This window comes from Phoca vitulina, unplaced genomic scaffold, assembly GCF_004348235.1.
Source record: "Phoca vitulina isolate PV1807 unplaced genomic scaffold, GSC_HSeal_1.0 scaffold28, whole genome shotgun sequence".
Lineage (NCBI taxonomy): Eukaryota > Metazoa > Chordata > Mammalia > Carnivora > Phocidae > Phoca > Phoca vitulina.
The window spans coordinates 20008786-20024895 of record NW_022589731.1 but is presented as its reverse complement, the minus strand read 5'-3'; the positions used below and the strand labels follow the sequence as shown (position 1 = coordinate 20024895).

Genomic DNA, 16110 nt, shown 5'->3' with positions numbered 1-16110 from the left:
TTTTAAAATTATTACGGATAGGGGTGCCTGGGTGGCTTAGTCTGCCTTCGGCTCAGGTCATGATCCTGGGGTCCTGGGATCGAGTCCCACATCGGGCTCCTTGCTCAGTGGGGAGCCTGCTTCTCCCTCTGGCCCTCCCCCTGCTTGTGCTCTCTCTGTCAAATAAATAAATAAATAATCTTTTAAAAAAATTATTATGGATGACCATCCAAGTGGGTGTGAGGTGGGATCTCACTGTAGTTTTGATTTGCATTTATTTCCCCAATGACTAATGACAATGAGTATCTTTTTGTGTGTTTTTTGGCCATTGTTAGGTGTATTAACATACTGTAGTTAGCTCAAAAATAACCACCTTTTTTGGAAAGACATACTACAACATGAAAGGATACAATAACAACAAATCTGGGATTTAAAATACAACAGCAAGGGGCGCCTGGGTGGCTCAGATGGTTAAGCATCTGCCTTCGGCTCAGATCATGATCCCAGGGGCCTGGGATCGAGCCCCACATCAGGCTCCCTGCTCAGTGCAGAGCCTGCTTCTCTCTCTCCCACTCCCCCTGCTTGTGCTCTCTGGCTCTATCTCTCTCTCTGTCAAATAAATAAATAAACCCTTCAAAATACCATCAACTTTTAAAAAAATAAAAAATAAATAAAATACAACAGCAAAAAAAAAAAAAACCAAGTCAAAAAAGAAAAAGGAAAAAGAAGGGAATGTGGCAAAATCTTTTAATTGTTAAATCTGAGTGATGGATATATGGGGAGAATCCCTCTGAAATATGCCACAATAAAAAAAGAAATTCTGCCCTAGGAAACAAAGTCGTGAAAACCCAGGGTCGTTAAGCCTGTGGTCTTTGTTCATTCAAAACACAAGCCTCTCCTCTCCTACAAGGCTCACAAGGCATTTCCTGGGTTCTTCCTGGGGACCCCTGACTCCCTGTGCCCTGACATTCACAGATGTCAAGGAGGCTTGGGGGCAGAGGTTCTAGACTTCTGGGGCGGACAGCCAGCCTTCTCCATGCATCGTGAAATACCAGTGCTCTAGACAGGAACACGTGGGAAATTCGGATCCAACAAGAAGGGAGCATCACAGTGATCCTGGGGGCACTCGCCTCACCGCAGGGTGCTGACAATGTCCCCAGCATCATGTCCAAAACAGACATCAGGGCAGCCTTACCCGGCTGCAGACATGTGCCCACTGTCTTTTCAACGACGCTCTCCATAAACCACCTGCTGCTGGGGACCAACTCCACATCCCCTGGGAAATGGGGGGCCCTGTGGACATCAAAATCATAACTGCTTTTTTTTTTTAAAGACGTATGTTGGGGAGGCCATCTGTCTCAAAAACAGTCATCCTATAAGGGTGGCAAGACGCATGATTTTATTCTTACATATTTGAATCTTGCTACGTATTGTCTTTTTCAATGAACTGTTTTTTTTTTTATGGAAAAGTGTCCTCTTATCATTACTAACGTAAGCATTTGATGTCAAAGAGATGAAGGTAGTTTTACAAACTCAGAAGGTTTGCAAGGACATAAAATTTCCATTTTATCATGGTTTTCTGCCACACTAGCTCAAATGCACTTGTCTACAAGCACCCCCGCACGGCCCCTTCGGAGTTATTTCAGTCAGCTTCAACATGGGACTCTGCCCAATACTCTGAGTCTAGAATAAACATATTAAATTGTAATTATTAACTTTTCGCTGGATGGGGTAAGAAATAAAGTCATCAGGTGATGGGACAGTCATCAGGCAGGATTGTTAATTTCCAAGGAAAAACTTGGTTGAAATGTTTCTTCTGATATAGTAGTTACAAATTAGAGCTTTCGAAAAACAAGGGCAGAACCAAACTGCAGTGAAAGAAATTTCTGCAGCTTAGGCCTCCCATAGCCCTAAATCTCTGAGAGCAGCAAGGCAGAGCACCTTTCCTGCAAATTAAGTAGGTTTCCAGGATTTCAATGTAGTTGAGCTTTCAGAGATAACCACTCAAGACGTATCATTAATCTATACATTATCTCAGCTCTGGTTGTCTTTTTCTTTAAGATTTTGTTTATACAAAAAAAAAAAAAAGATTTTGTTTAATTATTTGACAGAGAGAGAGAGGGAGGGAGGGAGGGAGGGAGGGAGGGAGCACAAGCAGGGGGAGCGGCAGGCAGAGCAGGCAGAGGGAGAAGCAGGCTCCCAGATGAGCAGGGAGCCCAATATGGGGCTCGATCCCAGGACCCCGGGATCATGACCTAAGCTGAAGGCAGACACTTAACTGACTGAGCCACCCAGGCGCCCCAGTGGCTCTGGTTGCATTAATTATGCCTGCAGAGTGAGATGGCCATCCAAGTCCAAAGGCAGAGGAAGAACACACACACGGCTATGGTCATGGGCAGGGACCGACTGGAAAAGCCCAGGCTGGCTGGGCTGGTGCAGCCTCGTATGAGCTTTTCTTCCACGGAGGCAGAACCGAACAGTCCTGCCAAGGAGACCGACGGAATGACAGTCAATGTAGGAAAAGGCAGAGATATTCTTCTCCCCCATGTCTTCCCTGCCACTTGGACTCTTTAAAAGGTAAGTAGTATTAAGAAAATTCAGTTGTGGGATGCCTGGGTGGCTCAGTCGGTTAAGCGTCTGCCTTCACCTCGGGTCATGATCCCAGGGTCCTGGGATCGAGCCCCACATCGGGCTCCCCGCTCAGTGGGGAATCTGCTTCTCCCTCTCCCTCTGCCCTTCCCCCCTGCTCATGCTGCACACGCTCTCTCACGTTGTCTCTCTCTCTCAAATAAATAAGATCTTTAAAAAAAAAAGAAAGAAAATTCAGTTGTGTGTGTTGTCTTCCACGATGCTCTAGAGCTGCTCCATTTCTTCTTGCTTCTGATTTGCCGTGTCCTCCTAGCCGCCTGCGGTACCATATGAGGAATCCCCTCAATAATGGGATGGGCTCTTCGCGATTCTTCATTCATCAATTCGTTGGTCGATGTTTCATATCTGAGCCGCTTCTCAGAGGGCAGGCACACCAGGAACTCGAGCAGCGCCCGGTGTAAGGCGCTCTTGCTCTTGACTGCTGACCTCCGCCACCCAAACGTGTGAAGGCACCTCCGGGCCACCGCGGGTGATGGCGTGTACCCCGCAGCACTGGGGCGAGCACGGCCTGGCAACCCACGACCCTCGGCCAGCCCCCCACGCCTTCCGCCCATCCCTGGGCTGCCCGCTCCTCGCCTCTTCTGCGAACTATTTTTAACACGTTGGTAGGGCTGGTCAGTTCTTCTCCTTCCAGAGAAGAAGCAGATGTCACTTAGGAACGGCCATAGGCCTTTGTGTCTTACTCTTACGCTGAAACTAATTTGACTGCTTGAAAGCATTCAGTGGGCCTCCTCTGTGGTCCTTCTCCCCCTTCCCAGTAAAATCAGCTCTCGTGGGTGGAAGGGTCCACGCCTGGCTGCCCAGCCAACCTCCACAGGCTGCCCGAGCCCTCCAGCCCATGCTCTGGGCCGTCCCCGACGGACTGGCTTCCACACACACACACTCCCCTGAGAGACCACCCTACCTCGTGGGCTTCCACCCCCATCTCCTTCAGGGCCGACTGGAAGTACTCAGGAGAAGGTTTCCCCACCACTTCGGCTTCGATTCCACAGGCATACTGGGAAAAGAGAAAAGGACACAGCACGGGTTGAGGATGAAGCCACAGGCGAATACTGCTCCGAAGGCCTCCCTCTGGGGAATCAAGGGAAAAGTGCCCCAAATGTGCACCCACGGGCCAGGGGCCTCCAAGAGGCAGGACGCTTGGGCTGAGAGACACATCTCAGAGGCAAGAGCATCAGGATGCTCAGGGCACCCCCACCAGGCCCCCTGACATCTGCTCAAAAACCTGAGCACAGCAGGAGGTGGGCCACCACCACCCCCACCTTGGCTGGTGCTCTCATTTGCGTACTTGCTTCTCCCCTGCCCCCAACTCTGTCACAGGCCCTCCAGGGGAAAAGGCCCAGGGCTCTATCGGTCAGTCTGCCCAGCCCTCCCACCTAAGTGCGGGTAGGCAGGAGCCTATGTAGCAATGAGGATGGCAGGTCAGCTGACCTGGGGCGGCTGAGCAGGCATGGGTCAGAGTGGGCCCTGGGGAGCCCCGTCTGGGCCCGGCCCTGGAAACTGGAGGACGGACTCAGGAGGGAGTCCCATTAGGACACATCAAGCTCAAAGTGTTGCAGATGAGCAGGGTCAGGGATGAAGCAGGTGGCCCGCACAGAGACGGAAGCCGAGAGTCTGAGAGGACAGCAGCAGTGAGCAGGCTGGAGGCCAGCCGGGTCCACGGCAGGCGGGCTAGGGTGTGGGGAGGAGCAGGAGGGACAGGAGAGCACAGTGACAACCAGGGCGGCTGACGGGCCACGCTCTGGAGCAGAGCGGGCGCTCAGCTTGAAGCCCCAAACAGGAGGCCCTACTGTGGAAACAGAAGAGGTGATTCAGACATGGAGTACACCCTCTTCTCCAGAAAGACCAGAAACATCCCAGACAGCCCTGAGATCTGAAGAAGGCACAGACAGACTCAGGGCAGGTACCTCGAGCGCCTTCATGTAGGCACCGACGTCCAGCATCAGGCCCGAGGTCTCCTTGTAGTAGCGTCTACAAAAGAGCAGGAGGGAACAAGGTGAGCTGAGCCCGGGAGCTGTGCCAAGAGAAACTGCCCTGTCCTGGTTCTGCCAGCTCAGGAGAGCAGAGCCACGGGTGAGGGTCAGTCCAGACGCCACGCTGGGAACGACCGACGGAGGTCGGCACAACAGAGCCCAGCGGCGGGTCACCGTGCCCGGGCAAGAGGGACAGTGGGCCAGCAGCTCTCAGTCCCAGTGGCCCCCTGCTGCCAGCCTTATGGGGACCCCAGGGGCAGACGGATCCTGTCAGCAACAGAAAGGCAAGTGGCCTGTGTTCTGGGAAAGGGCAGAAGGTCCACAGAGCATGTGGTGAACCCCTACCTGCTAATAATTAACCCTTAATTGCTGCCCGAAGAAAACTCCATTAGTTCCATGGCACCCCGCAGCATCTCCGATTAGCCGGAGGTCGAGGTGCCAGGTTTCAGGGGCGCCAGATGCTTTCACGAGAGGACAACTCTCTCTTCCCTGTCTCACTGGAGACCGCCACTGCTCGGCTTGCGGGACTGCGCCTTTCTGAGGACAGTTTCGTGACTGCCGTGAGCCCCGCGCTGGCCCTGGCCTCCACCGTCTGGCCCACCCCGGGCCACACAGACCCCTCAGGACACGTGGTGGACCGAGTCCGGTTCCCTCGGAGCAAAGCCATTTGACTATAAAGAGGGGCAAAGGTAGTTTAATCTGTGCCGCTCAAAAGACAGGGTTAATGGGAGCCCAGGACTGTTCAAATGTTTTGAGACCCATCACGTCAGGTGTCCTCTCTTTCCCATGCCCTTTGAGTCAGAGAAACATTGAACAACGCGTACGCAGAGACCCAAAGAAAAGAGAGTGAAGCACGCTGACTCCAGGGCCCAAATCCAAGCTCTACTTCTTTTTAACTGTGGGACTTTGGGTTGCTGAAGTCCTCTGGGCCTCAGTTTCCTAATCTGTAAAATGGGGGGGGGGGCAGGGGCCCCAGTGCCCACCTCATGGATTGTTGCGAGGCTCAAACAAAATAATGCATGCAAAGTTCTTAACATGACGTCTCACATGCAGACACCACTCAAAAAATATTAGAAAATATTATTATTCTGTTTACCCGGACCAGGCTACAGGCAGTAAGCTATGAGCTGGGCCAGAAAGGATGAACACAAGTCTTTCCCATCTGTGGGAGTCGCAACCTGTTCTGTGCCTACTGAAATGTTAGAACTGAGCTTCCCAGGAGCTGCCGCAGGGCTGTCCCCTTTCTTCCAGCTCTGCGCACCCAGGAGTCCCGCCTGTTCCTCTCGGCCCCACCTGAGGCCCTGAAGGCTGCAGGAGCCTGACCGCCTGCCCACTCTCACCCAGCACTCAGCATTCTCTGGCTCCATGCAGGCCAGCCTGCAAGGCTTTTAGAATCAACCAGCAGCACTGCTGAGGACCCCATGGGCCAGACGATGCTGCAGGCCCAGGCTTCAGCTTCGTCCCCTCGCCCTCTGTGTGATGACTGCTGTGGGAGGGGAAGAAGGGGGCAGTGGGAGCCCAGAAGGGACAGGAGGGGGACCAGGGAGGGCCTCCCTGAGGAAGGGACATGTCAAGGTGAGCCAGGGACAAAGGACAGAGGTGAGGAGAGAATGCAGAAAGCACGAGAGAGGCTGACCCAGAAGCCAAAGGACAAATTAAAAACAAGGCCACCTTGTTGAAACGGGCACAGCTCTGTTTGGAGTTGAGGATTCTGGGGGCCTCTGGCCAGTGCCCTGGGCCAACTTGAGCTGGGTGTACCTCCCTTTGGAAAAACCTTCCAAGGACACCTCCACGGCACAACTTCTGCCTGGCCCATACTCCCCAGTCTTTCTTCCCAAGTGACAGGAACCTGGACTTTCTGAAGTTTAAATTTAGTCCCGATGGAAGGAAAAACCTGAGCATGCAGCTTAAAATACATAATCAAAACCTTGTCTTTGTTACACTCATGTCTAGAGCCTAAAGAAAAAACTGACTTCCATAAATCAAAATTAGAAACCTTACAATTTCTTTTTTAACTGAATCTGGGTTTGTTTTTACAGCGTCCAGAATTTCCCTTTATTCCTTACTCATTCAGGAAAATCAAAAGCCACCTTGAAGGCCATCTGTTAGCTGAAAACATTTTTAGAGACACAGGAAATACAAGTACCTAAGTTAATTTTTTCTAAATATAAAGGCCCAGGTTATTCCCGAAACCTAAGAGATCTGATATTCTATCTTCTGTTACTGGCATCACGAAAGCAACAGGAGGCCTGGCTGGAACGTGAGTGTTCCAGCCACAAACTAGAAACTGGGGATGCTGGGGAGACAGGACAGGGCTGGGGGCAGAAGCAGTCAGATAGATTTTATGCTTTATTCTTCTGCCCTTCCGATTACTCAGCACGACCTCCCTTCAAAATGACCACTTGACCTTTCCCACAAGAACCATTAACCTTCCATAGTCTGTCGCGTAAACAGCTTAATTTTCTGACGGCAGCATGACAGAAGAAATTACAAAGGCAATTCCCACTCTCAGTCCAAACAGATGCCACATGTAAATCACTCCATTTCCAGGAGGAGGACATTCTGCCCCAGTGCCTCCGCCATCCTGCCTCCTTGGGGACACCGTGCGGCCCCATGCTGGTGGAGGATGACCCCTCGCCGTCCATGCCCCCCACTTGGACAGGACAGCAGCTCTTCATGGGTCCTTGGGCTGTCCCAGTGCTGACCTGGGCCCGAAAGCTCTCAGTTCCTGTCCCTCGTTTCAAAGCGCCCAACCCATAGCCCAAGTCAGAAGCCCCATTAAGTCAGAGGCACCCCTAATCGCTTATTTGTAAAACCAACCCTTGCCTACTCTTGAATTTACTGCAGAATGACGAAGCTAAAAAGCAACTGATTCTGTTTCTTTTTCTTTTTCAACAACATATCTACTTTGACCACTACCCACAATCTGGAACAATAACGTTTAACAATTAGGGACAATTTTAAAGAAAAAAGTTTTAACGTAAATCAGTTACAACAGAGCTTCTTAATTATGCTGTTCTCTAGTGAGGGGCTGGTGATCTTAGGGACGCCTGAAGGACCAAGCCTGGAACATAAGGAGGTAAGCAGGCCAGGTTCCATGGTTTATAGTGCTCTACACCGTAGAAGGTTGTGAGGTCAGAAAGGGGCTAGGATGGTGAATTTTATGTGTCAACCTGACTGGGCCGAGGTGCCAGATATTTGGTCAAACATTATTCTGGATGTTTCTGTGAAGGTCTTTCTTGGGTGAGATTAACATTTAAATCAGTGGTCTCTGAGTAAACACATTGCCCTCCGTTCTGTGGTGGGCCTCCTCTAATCAGTTGAAGGCACAAACAGAACAGTGTGACCTCCCCGAGCAAGAAGGAATCCGGTCAGCAGAGAGCCTTCAGACTCGGACCATAGCTCTTCACTGGGTCTCCAGCCCGCCACCCTGCCCTGCAGATTTTGGACTCACCTAGCCTCTCTTGGTTGTTTCTGGGACGAATCCTGACTAATACAGGACACATTCTATTTGCATGATAAACACACTAGAATATTTTTAGTTCCTAAAAGAAATCTGTCCTCTCATTCCTGAAATCTCTTCTGTTTGTCTGTTTTGACAGAGACATAGCCATGAAAAAATACCATGAGAAAAACAACCAAAACAGCGCACATAAAGTGAGAGCAGACTCTGAGCTTGGTGAAGGGGACAACAGAAGTGGTGGGGTCTGCGGTCAGCTGGAATTAATGGACGCAGTGGCCTCAGCTAAGCTTCTGGGTGTGGTGGAATGTGGGGCCCTGAACTATTAGGTCTTCTGATTTTTTAAGAAGAATCCAGAAATCTGTATATTTTATATAAAATCTCCCATTTTTAAACACACCCCCCCCCCCAAATTTAAGATCTTGTGAGGGCCAAACATCTGCTCTCGAATGTAGCTTGGAAGTGACAGGATTTATTGGCCCGGGACCCTGGCTTACTTCACCTCCTTAGGCCTCGATAAGCCCACCTCCAAAATGGCGCTGCTATTGCCTACAGCTCACAGGGTTGTGGTGGGAATGAAACAAAATGGAGTACATAAAGTGCTCAGCAATGGCGCTTGGACGAACAAAAGGTCCCTCCCTTGGGACGCCTGGGTGGCTCAGTCGGTTAAGCGGCTGCCTTCGGCTCAGGTCATGATCCCAGGATCCTGGGATCGAGTCCCACATCGGGTTCCTTGCTCGGCAGGGAGCCTGCTTCTCCCTCTGCCTGCCTCTCTCCCTGCTCGTGTTCTGTCTCTCTCTCTGACAAATAAATAAATAAAATCTTTAAAAAAAAAAAAAAAAAAAGGTCCCTCCCTTGACTACTCCAATAGCCAGCCCCGTCCGGCGGACACAGGGAGGGAGTTCCCGATCAGCAGAAGCACCCAAGCTGGGAAAGGCTTCCCCAGACACGGCCCCCAAATCCCTGCCAGGCACGAAAAGCTGGGGCAGGGCTCCAGAGGGTCCCTGCAACTTTAAGAGCCCGTGACTCAAATCCTAGTGCCGCTTCTGGTGATGACAGAGTAAGTCTGCACAGCTTTCTGGAAAGCAACTTGGCAACATGGATCAAGAGCCTCGGATACGCACATCATCCTAAACGTGAAGATGCTTATCGCGGCCTTACTCTGGCATAAGATCAGAAACCACCTAATAATGTCCATCAGCAGGCATCGGTTTAAGAAACTACAGGATATCCTGTAAAAATGATTACAGCAAAACTGTGCCACAGAGACATTTATTTATTGAGTTGAAAGTTGTTCACAAATTATTATCTGGTGAACAACAAAAACCCGGCTGACAAAACTAGGTCAGGTTTGACACTGATGCTCCGAGTACGTCCCTTTGTAATGATTTCTTTGCGCCAGAAACCACTTGGAAGAAACACACCAACGTGCTGACAGCTGTTAACCTGTGCAGCGGAATGGAAATATTTTCTGTTCTCTTCTTTTTGCTCATCTGTTTTCTCTAATTTTCCTTCCACGAACATGCGCGGTCTTGGTGGTAAAAGAAGTTGTGAAAAATAACCAACACGGTTGGCTTGGGTTTTTTTAAAGAAAGAGACAGTGAGGACTGTGCTAAAGACTCAGACAAAAGTGCTGGTAACAAAATCAGGACTTTACAGAGACCGTGCTCTGCGGCCAGAGATGTGCAGCCTGGCCCAGAGCACTCCTCCAGGCCCTCGAGCCTCCTCTTTACTACTTAGGTGTCCCCTGGAGATAATCCTTCAGTGCCTCGTGCTGTATCCTGTGCAAACACACCTAACCTTGGGACAGTGAGCACCCGCACTCTGAGACCTCGACGGGGCCTCCGTCCGCAGCGACCCTCCCCGGCCTCAGCCTCTCCCAGCCCAGCGTCCACACGGAAGCCTGACCAGCCAGCTCCCCCGAAGTCAGAGGATTCTCATTTCCTCACAAATTATTAAAAGAAAGGAAGGATGAAGGAAAAAGCGAGAAAAAAGCAGGGAGGGAAAAGGAAGGCAGCCCGTGCCCACCCCACACCCATTTTTCTGCACTATATACTGATTCTGTAAGCCAGAGACCCACAGAGCGTCGTCCAAAGCAGCTGGAAACATTCTTCCTGAAGCTGACTTACCCTTTTCCCAGAGAGATGAGCACAGGCTTTTCTAGATCCATGAGCACCCGGAAGGCTTTATTCATGTTTTGGTAAGAAAAGCCTTCTCCAGCATCTGCAATGACCACACAGTTGGGGTTGGACGTGTCGATCTGATCAAATTCTGAGCGGACTCCTGGAAAGAAAAAGAGGGATAAAGCCCTGGGGAGATGTGGCCTATGTCCCGTCTCCTACCAGGGACACCTTCTGTCTGCCATGTGGGCCCTGCCCCTTCCTCAGACACGCTTCCTGATCCTCCCAGTACTGGAGGTGGGTAAGGAAGGGGTTTTACTCCCATTTTACAGATGAAGAATTCCACTCCCCACAGTTAGGATTTGTCAGGAGAAAGACGGGCCCGTCCCTGGGGCTCCCACCCCAACACTGGCATTACCCCAGGGGCTACTCAGTTCAATCCCCCAGGCAGGAAACATATAGCTCTGCAAGTGAGAAGGGGCATTTGCCTGGAAGACACAGATTCCCAGATGTCGGGTGAAATGAGGCTGCTGGCAACCTTTACAGGGTCGGTACTGCTGGACCCAAACTGTAAAGACCATCGAACATTCCAGCCCAACCCCATGGAAGACAGGAGAGCGGGGACATACAGACGTGCTGAGAGGAGTAGCAGCTGATCCCCCCTGCTCACCAATACCCTTAGCAAAGCCTCTTCCTCCTTTGCCTTTTCTGCCCTCCCCTATTTTATTTTATTTTTAAAGATTTTATTTATTTGTCAGAGAGAGAAAGAGCACAAGCAGGGGGAGCGGCAGGCAGAGGGAGAAGTAGACTCCCTGCTGAGCAAGGAGCCTGATGCGGGGCTCTATCTCAGAAGCCCCGGATCATGACCTGAGCCGGCGGCAGACGCTTAACTGACTGAGCCACCCAGGCGCCCCTACCCTCCCCAATTTTAAATTAAAACCGAGAACGCTGCAAGACTAAACTGAGTCATCAGCCTTATGTCTTCAGTTCCTAGGACGAAACAGACTCTCACCTATCTTGGTATTAGATATTGACCTTGCTGGATTAAAAAATGGAAGTAACCACATGATATCACTTCCAACCTGCCAGAATAGCAAGAATTAAAAAGACTGACACCGCCAAGTGCTGGTGGGGAAGCAGAGCGGCTCTAAGAGCTGGCTGGCCGGAATGTGAAATGACACAGCCCTCTGGGGAAAGGCTAGCCATTTCTGATAAAACTGAACAGCCACCTACCCTCTGACCCAGCAATTCCACTCCTAGGTATTTACCCAAAAGAATTGCAGAGAGGGGCGCCTGGGTGGCTCAGTCGTTAAGTGTCTGCCTTCGGCTCAGGTCATGATCCCAGGGTCCTGGGATCGAGCCCCACATCGGGCTCCCTGCTTGGCTGGGAGCCTGCTTCTCCCTCTCCCACTCCCCCTGCTTGTGTTCCCTCTCTAGCTGTCTCCCTCTCTGTGTCAAATAGATAAATAAAATCTTAAAAAAAAAAAAAAAAAAAAAAAAGAATTGCACAGAAACATTCGTAGTGGATTTCCTCCCTAATAGCCTAAAGTCGGAAACAGCCAGGTGTCCTTCAACAGGGGAATGGACAAAGCGTGGCATATTCACTTAATGGAATAGCACTCTGCAACAAAAAAGAAAAAAAACCTACTGATAACTGCAACCATACAGGTACATCTCAACAACAGTATGTTGGGGCTGCTCAGACCCTGCAGATTCCAAAGAAAGGTGGTCCTCAGGGTACCGGGGTGGCTCAATCGGTTAAGCATCTGCCTTCAGCTCAGGTCATGATCTCAGGGTCCTGGGATCGAGCCCCAGGTCGGGCTCTGCGCTCAGTGGGGAGTCTGCTTCTCCCTCTCCCTTTGCTCCTCCCCCTGCTCATGCTCTCGCGCGCTCTTTCTCTCTCTCAAATAAATAAATAAAATCTTTTAAAAAAAGAGAGAGAGAGTGTTTTTGTAAGCCTGAGGCCCTGGGAGGCCGGACACTAAGTAGCCAAGGTCAGTCCACAGGCGCTGCGTGCCTACCTGACCAACCCCTACTCAAAACCCGACACAAGGATCCAGTGAGCTCCTCTGGGTGACTACATGTTGCAGGTATGGTCACACATCTCGGCTGGGAGAATTAAGTGCGTCTCAGGGCAACTCCATGGACAAGGACCGCTGGAAGGTCAGGCCCGGATTCTCCTAGAGTTCGCCCACACCTCTCTTCCCTTTGTTGAGTTCAATCCATGTTCTTTCACCGCGCTAAACTATAACTGAGTCTGACAGCTTTTCTGGGCCCTGTGAGTCCTTCCAGCAAATCGTCAAGCTTGAAGGTGGTCTGGAGAGCCCCTGACACAACTAGATGCTGCATGATACTATTTATATAAAAATCTAAATGAGGCAAACTTATTCATGATGAAACAAATCAAAATAGCGGGTGCCTCCAAGAGCGTAGGGGATGGGGACTGACCGGACAGCACGTGAGGGAACTTTCAGGGTGCTGGTAAAGTTCTAGATCGCATCACAATAGGGGTTTGGGATACACAGACGTGTGCATCTGTCAAAACTCAGAAGTACACCTGAGATTTTTGCATTTCATTGTACATAAATTTTGTATCAAAATAAAAAAATGTAAACAGATGTTGAACTCTAGTTAATGATGTGCTGAAGTGTTTTCGAGATGTGTCCCAATGTCTGCTATTTACCTTGAAATGCATCAAAAAAATAAGATAATGGGGCGCCTGGATGGCATAGTTGATTAAGTGTCTGACTCTTGATTTCGGCTCAGGTCATGATCTCAAGGTTGTGGGATCCAGCCCTGCGTTGGGCTCTGCGCTCAGCGAGGAGTCTGCTTAGAGTTCCTCTCTCCCTCTCCCTGCCCCTCCCCCCTGCCACATAAGCACTCTCTCCCTCTCTCTCTCATTCTCTCTCTCAAATAAATAAATAAATCTTAAGAAAAAAAGATAAGATGAAAAGATGGACAGAAGAATGGGTAGACGTAACGAAGAAAATATAGTAAAATGTCACTGGTAAAGTCAGGTGATGAGCATACAAATATTTCAAGTAGAATTCCTTTAGCTTTGCTGTATGTTTGAAAATTTCATAATAAAATGTTGCGGGGGGTGGAATTCATCAACGATAAAACTTGGAAAAAGATTGCAAGTCTGAAAGCAGGCATATTTATGGAAAACAGATGCAGGAGTGCATCTGGCTTCCCCTCCAGCCTGCTCAAGCTCTAATATCGATTAATGCCCCCTTCAAGGCAAACACTGAATTTCCCTCCCCTTCCCAGCTCATTCCACCCCCATTCCTCCCTTTGCCCCAGGGGTGGGGATTTTCTTTCTTAAGTTTTTCTCTTTCTTTGAGGACCTGTTCTAAATACACTGGCAGAGATCCCAGATCACAGAGGAAGGATTTTGAGAAAGAGGATTTCTAAAGGCTGGGCATATTGCCCTCAACTGGCTCCAGAGCTATGGATTTGACACTCAGGCCTTTCAGGGAGCACCCTCAACCTCTGGGGGCCCCACTCCTGCCGGGAGGCAGAGAAGTATGCTTGCTTCTGCCAGTGGTTTGTAAATAAAAATACCCGGTGCAGGGGAAGAAAGAGGGCTCAGTGCAACGACAGGGAAGTGTCCTGAATTCTGAAGAAGTGCTTATGTTTCTTCTTTTTAAATATTCAGAAGGCACCAGATAATACTGCTCCTTCCACTTCTTTCCAGAAAAACTCTCCACAGAGGGTCAAAAGGGCTCTTTCCTTGCATTCAGACGAAGATCAGGATGTAAACCTTATGCCATTTGCCAGAAAGCAGGGCTGGTATTCACAAATAGAGTTCAAGTTCAGGGTTGGGGGAGGGGGACAGGGGAGGTAGGGGGAGTGGAGGGGATGGGGGGTGGCAGACACAAACCTATGGACTTCAATCTAGCCCCTCATCCTCCTTCCCTTCCTCCCCCTCCCCCACCCCCCCGCCCCACAAACCCTAGAAGCTAAAATTTTGCCCCTGTGACAATTCCCTGCCCTCTTGGTCCATTCTAGATCAAAGAAATCAGGCTCAGGATTTTCCTCTGCGAAAACCGTTCCATCTGGAACCTGCCTCTAAGGATCCTCTGGTACTCAGTCAGGGATGGAACGGGTCTGGTCCCCAGCAGGGAGCCCACGAGGTTTCCACCCCACAGGCCCATGAGCCAAGTGTTCGTGTCCTCCCCAGTGGTTTGACCCAGGTGAGAGGGACACCGTCCCTCAGCCCCCACCTGGAAAGGAGGCACCTTGGCCCCCACCAAGCCCAGGGCCCAGCAGGCCTACCGTCATGAATAAGCAGGTGTGGCCGCAGGCCTCGCTCCTTCAGGATCAGGGAGGTGGCTGGGGCCGGGGAGGTGACCTCGCCCTCGGAAATGTCGAAGCCCTGGCGTTGAAGCAGCCCCACCAGCTCTCTCCGGGACTTCTGCGAATCGTTGGTGCAGAACCTCACCTTCAGCTGCGAGCGCTTCAGTCTGGAGGTGGGAACACGACAGGCGGAAGGTACTGTCCGCACGTGGAGCACGGGGCCTCCGAGCAGGAAGCCAGGTTACCTCCCAAGGGCAACCAGGACCGCCAGCGGGGCTAGACCACCGGGGCTCCCTGAGGCCGGCCTCGGCTGACCCCGGCGTCTGGATGGGGTTGCTGAGCTGGAGCTGACCCCTTCCAGGGAACCCCGACCCTGCCCCACAACCCTCCTTTCCATCCTCACTGAGCCTGTTGCCAGGGACATGTCCCCATTCCCTCCACCTGGGACACGTCTCTGTCCCCACTCTCTCTGCCTGGGACACCCCCCACTTCTTCATCTGAGACACATCTCCACTCCCTCCACCTGGGACACCTCTCTGTTCCCTCTCCTGGGACATGTCCCTACTCCCTCCACCTGGGACACATCTCCACTCCTTCTGCCTGGGACACGGTGCCTCTCTACACATGCCAATTCTCCCATCTCCCGAGACCCACCAGGTATCTCCCCTCCACCACTCCAACCCCTTGGCCTGGCTAGAGGTCTCTCGCGAACATCCGCAGCAATTTCTCTGGACCATTCCACCACGATCGGCATTCCCTCTCTGCATGTGAGCTCCGTATTTCCCCTAAAGTGCAAAGGTGGAGGGACCAAGCTCAGGTGTGTCTTCTCATTGCTGTCACTGAAGAAAAGTTTGCCAGACCGTCATCAGGTACCTGGACGATCCCAGGATGGACGGACAGGACCCAGGGAGCCCCTGCAAGCCCAGCGTGAACCTCGGTGCTGTGGCTGGCCAGTTGTACTCACATTCTTCTCTCCTGAGCTCCCAGAACACCTGCTGCATCCTGGTTGCGCTTGGGCAGGTTGTTGGAATACAAAGCCACAAGGTGGACACCTAAAGAGGTCCCAAATGCAGTAACATCCAACCCTCCCACAAATAGTTACTGAGCACCTACTAAGTGCCTGGCTGGGGGCCAGTGCACAGAACTGTAACCTTGATCACAGGCAGGCTCCCAGCTGGAGCCACAGGCCGGGTGGGTGGGAGGGAAACTTCACAAAGGAAGGGGGATTTGTGCTTGTGAACAGGGAGGTGCTCTGAAGGACTGGAACAGGATGAAGAGACAGATGCGGGCCAGGAGGCAAAGAAACAGCGCCCAGCAGAGGGAAGAATGGACTCGGGCTGCATAGGAAAAGGGGCTGGCATGGCTGAGCCCACAAGCAAGGGGTCCAGCGTGATGGCGGATGTCCCCGCGGGCCCAGGCCAGGAACGCACAGCCCTCCCTGGACAAGCCACGGCAAGACGGCAGTCCTACTCAGCATCTGCACAGAGCTGCAGCGTGGGGTCATGAAAAAGACACCAGGCTACAAGTCAGGAGGCCTGGGAAACCCTAGGAAAATTAACCGAGGGCACTAATCGTTACCTCGCACTGTTCGTAAACAGGTCTCTAAACACATCCATGTCAATGGTCTCCA

At 51.3% G+C, this 16110-nt stretch overlaps 1 protein-coding gene across 4 annotated transcripts in view; it reads right to left on the bottom strand.

The window, feature by feature from the left end:
• LHPP (phospholysine phosphohistidine inorganic pyrophosphate phosphatase) overlaps positions 1-16110 on the bottom strand; it is a 120390-nt gene that overhangs the window by 89303 nt on the left and 14977 nt on the right. For all 4 annotated transcript variants that reach the window (XM_032423086.1, XM_032423088.1, XM_032423089.1 and 1 more), the window contains exons 2-5: positions 14460-14647; positions 10191-10344; positions 4536-4599; positions 3533-3625 (exon numbers count right to left, since the gene is read on the bottom strand). In XM_032423086.1, coding sequence (XP_032278977.1) covers positions 3533-3625; positions 4536-4599; positions 10191-10344; positions 14460-14647 — 499 coding nt within the window. The remainder of the gene's footprint in view (positions 1-3532; positions 3626-4535; positions 4600-10190; positions 10345-14459; positions 14648-16110) is intronic.